Consider the following 5,753-nt stretch of genomic DNA (forward strand, 5'->3'; position numbering starts at 1 on the left):
TAAGATGGAGTCTTGCTCTGTCACCCAGACTGGAGTCCAGTGGCACAGTCTTGGCTCACTGCAACCTCTGCCTCCCAGGTTCAAGCAATTCTCCTACCTCAGACTCCTGAGTAGCTGGGATTACAGGTGCACGCCACCACATCTGACTAATTTTTCGTACTTTTAGTAGAGATGGGGTGTCACTATGTTGGCCAAGCTGGTCTCAAACTCCTGGCCTCAGGCAGTCTGCCCGCCTCAGCCTCCCAAAGTACTGGGATCACAAGCATGAGCCACTGCACCCAGCCAAGACTAATTTTTTATTTTATTTTATTTTATTTTATAGAGACAGGGTATGACTACATATCCAGGGCTGGTCTCAAACTTCTGGCCTCAAGTGATCCTTCCACCTTGGCCTCCCAGTGTTGGGATTACAGGTTTGAACCACCATGCCCAGCTAACTGCTGCTGTTTTACCAACTACAACTTTAGTCTCAAGCTATCCTTCCTATCTTCTAGATTAAAATTATTAAGATAATCCTAAAACTGCCCAAGAGCAACAAAAGGAAAGGTTCACTGAGATACAGATAAGACTCTCACCACATGTGACTAAACCCTGAAATTAAAACCTGCTACTTCTAATATATCCAACAGAAAGAGAAGACCTGACAAGAATGTCCACTGCTAGGTTGTTCATAATATTTTCTGTATCTTACCAAACAAACATTAAAACAGCAACGTGCAAAAAGTTAATCTGCTATGCCATTCTGAAATCAAGAGAAAAAAATTGTAGTTGTTTTCACATGTGTGTACAGAACTAAGCAATCAAAGAAAATGAATAAAGCAGGTTATCACTCTTGGGAGACAGGTAGATGGGAGGCAGGGGTGGGTGAACCACAGTCCCATCTCTTTTACCATAATACTTTTCAGTATGTTGCTTTTCATATATTTCTAATTTTTGAACTAGGTTATGCATTGCCTATTGAAAAGATTAAACCATTCCTAATAAATTATCACAATGTCTTCAGACAGATGAGAAATAACATTATATCCGGCTGGGCATGGTGGCTCACGCCTATAAATTCCAGCACTTTATTTATTTTTATTTATTTATTTTTTTGAGACGGAGTTTCGCTCTTGTTACCCAGGCTGGAGTGCAATGGCGCGATCTCGGCTCACCGCAACCTCCGCCTCCTGGGTTCAGGCAATTCTCCTGCCTCAGCCTCCTGAGTAGCTGGGATTACAGGCATGCACCACCATGCCCAGCTGATTTTTTGTATTTTAGTAGAGACGGGGTTTCACCATGTTGACCAGGATGGTCTCGATCTCTTGACCTCGTGATCCACCCGCCTCGGCCTCCCAAAGTGCTGGGATTACAGGCTTGAGCCACCGCGCCCGGCCCTTAAATTCCAGCACTTTAAAAGCTCAATAGAAGGGCTGGAAGGCAAACATGACCAAGTTACCCCAAACTGATAGCAGGAACTAAACAGAAAATAGTAGAGAAAAGACATGGAGAAGCAACATCTGAAAAACAAGCTTCAGAAAAAAAATAGAGAAGATGGTTGGGCATGGTGGCTCACACCTGTAATCCCAGCACTTTGGGAGGCCGAGGTGGGTGGATCACCTGAGGTCAGGATTTCGAGACCAGTCTGACCAACATGGAGAAACCCTGTCTCTACCAAAAATACAAAATTAGCCAAGCGTGGTGGCGCATGCCTGTATTCCCAGCTACTTGGGAGGCTGAGGAAGGAGAACTGCTTGAACCTAGGAGGTGGAGGTTGCGGAGCGGAGATCGTGCCATTGCACTGCAGCCTGGGTGACAAGAGCAAAACTTCATCTCAAAAAAAAGAAAAAGAAAGAAAATAGAGAGGACATTTGTGTTTGAGGAGGTGGTTTAGGAAGAAATGAAAAAATACTTTCAAAATCTCACAGAAAAGTGACTTCTAACCAGGAATTCTGTCTGCAGCCAAAACATCAATATAGTGTGTTGACAAAATAAACAACAGTTTTCCTTAACAGTCCACCTCTCCACTGTTATACAGGTGGCCTCCAGAGCCGGAGACATTACCCATGTGTCGCTCATACTTGACAGGAAGATCAAGTTTTGTTTCAGGAGCACCAGGTCTAGAGTCCAGTTAGTTCCTAAGGCCTATCTGCCTCTCCCCTAAGGCTCTGGTGATGGATGAGAGACACCTACTCTTAGACTGAAATTCCACCTCCTAGGGCTCCTCCTCCTCACCTCATAGGAGCTGCCATGATCCTCTGGAGCCAGGGCTGGGGATTTCTGGGATGAGGTCCAACTAGTTGGCATGGCCACATTGATCTCAACCCTTTTTCTCTAGGGTGCCTGAAGTTTAGTGGTCATCTGTGAACTCAGCAGAGCTGCTCGGAAGAGGTGGGCTGGAGTCTGGAGGAAGGTCTGGCCCAGGGACTCCCCAGAGACACCCAGGAACCTAGAAAGACAATGTCTGCAGAGTCATTCAACATTCACTACACAAACACTTCCTGGATACATCAAGGCGCAGGTCCCTGAGCTAGAAACCAGAGCAGTGGTTCCCAAACATAGGTATGCATGCAAGTTACCTGGAGGGCTTGTTAAAACGGTTTAAAATTTTTGCTGGTTGCAGTGGCTCATGCCTATAATCCCAGCACTTTGGGAGGCCAAGGCAGGTGGATTACCTGAGGTGGGGAATTCAAGACCAGCCTGACCAACATAGAGAAACCCCATCTCTACTAAAAATACAAAATTAGCCTGGTGTGGTAGTGCTTGCCTGTAATCCCAGCTACTCAGGAGGCTGAGGCAGGAGAATCACTTGAACCCGAGAGTCAGAGGTTCCAGTGAGTGGAGATGGCATCATTGCACTCCAGCCTGCAAGAGCAAAAAAAAAAAAAAAAGTAACAACATCCACTATTGGAAAGCATTTAGGCAAATTTCTTTTAGAAATTATTGGTTGAATTCCAGGCGCGGTGGCTCACGCCTGTAATCCAAGCACTTTGGAGGCTAAGGCAGGTGGATCACCTGAGGTTGGGAGTTCAAGACCAGTCTGACCAACATGGTGAAACCCCGTCTTTATTTATATAAAATTTTTAAAAAATTAATAAAAAAAAAGAAAAAAAATTATTGGTTGAAGCTTGAATTGGTATAATGTCTTTTGAGCTATTTAGTCATATCCATTTTTCTTTCTTGTCGCCCAGGCTGGAATGCAGTGGCGTGATCTCAGCTCACTGCAACATCCACATCCCGTGTTCAAGCAATTCTCCTGCCTCAGCCTCCCGAGTAGCTAGGATTACAGGTGCCCGCCAGCACGCTCAGCTAATTTTTGTATTTTTGGTAGAGACGGGGTTTCACCATATTGGCCAGGCAGGTCTCAATTTCCTGACCTCAAGTGATCTGCCCACCTCAGCCTCCCAAAGGGCTGGGATTACAAGTGAGAGCCACGGCGTCCAGCCAGTCATATCTATTATTAACAATACATTAAACTGGTCCCAATAACATAGTATTAAATGTATAAAGCAGAAACTGACAGACAGGTGGGCAAATAACATTTCCAGCCTATGTAGTTTACCTTCCTCAACAAAATAATCTGTAAGGAGATACTATATATATATATCACATGATTAATATTTATAACAATACAAATTAGAGAACATATTACATTGTTTGCATGTAACAGATGCGACAATTATGAAAACTGAGATAGAACTAGGCCATAATGCAATTTTTCAACTGAAGCATCACCTCAGACACTAATCGAAACATACAGTGCACTTCTAAACAGTTCATGGGTCAAAGAAAAACAATTACTGAAAAAAATTTTTAAACACTTAGCTTTGAACAAGAAGAAATCACTACACACTAAAGCTTGTAGATCTTTACATTAAAGGCCGAAATGGAAAGAACTGAACTTTTAACTCAGGTCAGAAAGCAAACTAATCACAGTCACCACGGATCACCATAGCTGACCCTACAGGCTCTCAGTCACTGACCACAGACTCCCATCACTGACCCCTAAACCCCAATCACTCATCCCAAAGAGCCCATCAATGACCCGAGAAATCCCTGTGACAGACAACCATCGACAGATGCCACAGATCCACATCACCGAGCCCCGAAACCACCATCACTAACTCGACGAACGACAACTCTTATTACTGACTTCACAGAATCCCTAATCTCAATCAACCAAAATCATCACAGAGACCTCTCGGCATTAAAACGTGAAAATACTCTTGACACCAGCGGCGAAATAGCTTTCCGAACCACTTCCACTTCCGGGCAGACTTCTAGCACCTCCCTTTATGGACGGTTGATATTGCGCATGCTCTGAATTAATTTGGAAGCTAATTTTAGCCCACAGTCAACGGGGCGCAGATACACATTTAGAGACTTCATGCAGTTTCTGTAATCGGCGCTCTCGGGTAGAGAGTATGGCCGCGCCCTTATGGGTTTTTTTTGTGTGTGGGCCGCCATCTTGGATGTGTATCCATTCCGTACAGTGGGGTAGTCCGCCTCCTGCAGGGTTGACTAGAGTAGGGCAAGGATTTTCACATAGAATGCAAGACAGTAACCATAGTTTGACCACGCTTGTACACAAGAAGAATTTCCTAAAGAAAGGATCTGGAGCTTTATGTTTTATTTATATATATATATGTTTTTTTTTTTTTTTTTCCTGTCACCCAGGACGCGGTTTCACCGTGTTAGTCAGGCTGGTCTCAAACTCCTGACCTCAAATGATGCCCCCACTTTGGCCTCCCAAAGTGATGGGATTACAGGTGTGAGCCACTGCGCCCAGCTGTTATATTTAGAATAGATAAGTTACTCCTTGGTTACCGCACACTGCAGAAAACAATGATTTACTAGGAGAAACCATGGGGAAACAAGGAAGTCAAGAATTCTGAGAGAAATAAGGAAGATAAGAAGAGACATCAGGAGGGTACATTCTATTTTTTGGAGACTCCACTCAGTGAGAGGGTAGGCTGGGATCTGAGTTCACTCCTGGGTGAAACCACTAGGCAACATAGAGTGATGTCATAATAGGTAGTATGCTGCAGGAAGGGAGGTACAATTTTTAATAGTTGAAAACACATTAGGAAATCTGGTAGAAGTTGGATTAGCACAATCCTCTCCTAGGAGATACCACGGAAGAGGGGTTAGAAATCTAAGCATCCCCTTTAGAAAAGTTGGTAAGAGGTTTTGGGAGGGATAGATATTTTAATCTCCTTAATCTCCATCAGCCTTCACCCTAACTACCTCAAGCACAACTATAGTAAGCAGCAGCAACAAAAAAATAATAGTCTTGGCCTGGCGCAGTGGCTCACGCCTGTAATCCCAGCACTTTTAGAGGCTGAAGCGAGCAGATCACCTGAAGTCGGGAGTTCCAGACCAGCCTGGCCAACATGGTGAAACCCCTTCTCGACTAAAAGTACAAAATTATCCAGGCATGGTTGGTATATGCCTGTAATCCAAACTACTTGAGAGGCTGAGGTAGGAAAACTGTTTATACCTGGGAGGCTGAGGTTGTAGTGAGCTGAGATGGTGCCACTGAATTCCAGCCTGGGCAACAAGAGCAAAACTCCATTATAAAATAACAAAAAGGCCGGATGCGGTGGCTCACGCTTGTAATCCCAGCACTTTGGGAGGCCGAGGCGGGTGGATCACGAGGTCAAGACGATCGAGACCATCCTGGTCAACATGGTGAAACCCCGTCTCTACTAAAAATACAAAAAATCAGCTGGGCATGGTGGCGCATGCCTGTAATCCCAGCTACTCAGGAGGCT

At 44.6% G+C, this 5,753-nt stretch overlaps 1 protein-coding gene across 2 annotated transcripts in view; it reads right to left on the reverse strand.

Moving 5' to 3' along the window:
- The window catches only part of ZNF585B (zinc finger protein 585B), a 16,139-nt gene extending 11,690 nt beyond the window's left edge, over positions 1-4,449 (reverse strand). The window contains exons 1-2 of one of the 2 annotated variants that reach the window (XM_017506410.2): positions 4,178-4,449; positions 2,215-2,428 (exon numbers count right to left, since the gene is read on the reverse strand). In XM_017506410.2, the coding sequence (XP_017361899.1) occupies positions 2,215-2,286 (72 nt within the window). In that variant the 5' untranslated portion in view covers positions 2,287-2,428; positions 4,178-4,449. Of the gene's footprint in view, positions 1-2,214; positions 2,429-4,177 lie in introns of those variants that run through there. The other variant, XM_017506409.2, reaches the window with a different exon arrangement.
- Positions 4,450-5,753: the final 1,304 nt, after the last annotated feature.

The sequence above is a fragment of the Cebus imitator genome, unplaced genomic scaffold, assembly GCF_001604975.1.
Source record: "Cebus imitator isolate Cc_AM_T3 unplaced genomic scaffold, Cebus_imitator-1.0 Scaffold356, whole genome shotgun sequence".
Taxonomy (NCBI): Eukaryota; Metazoa; Chordata; class Mammalia; order Primates; family Cebidae; genus Cebus; species Cebus imitator.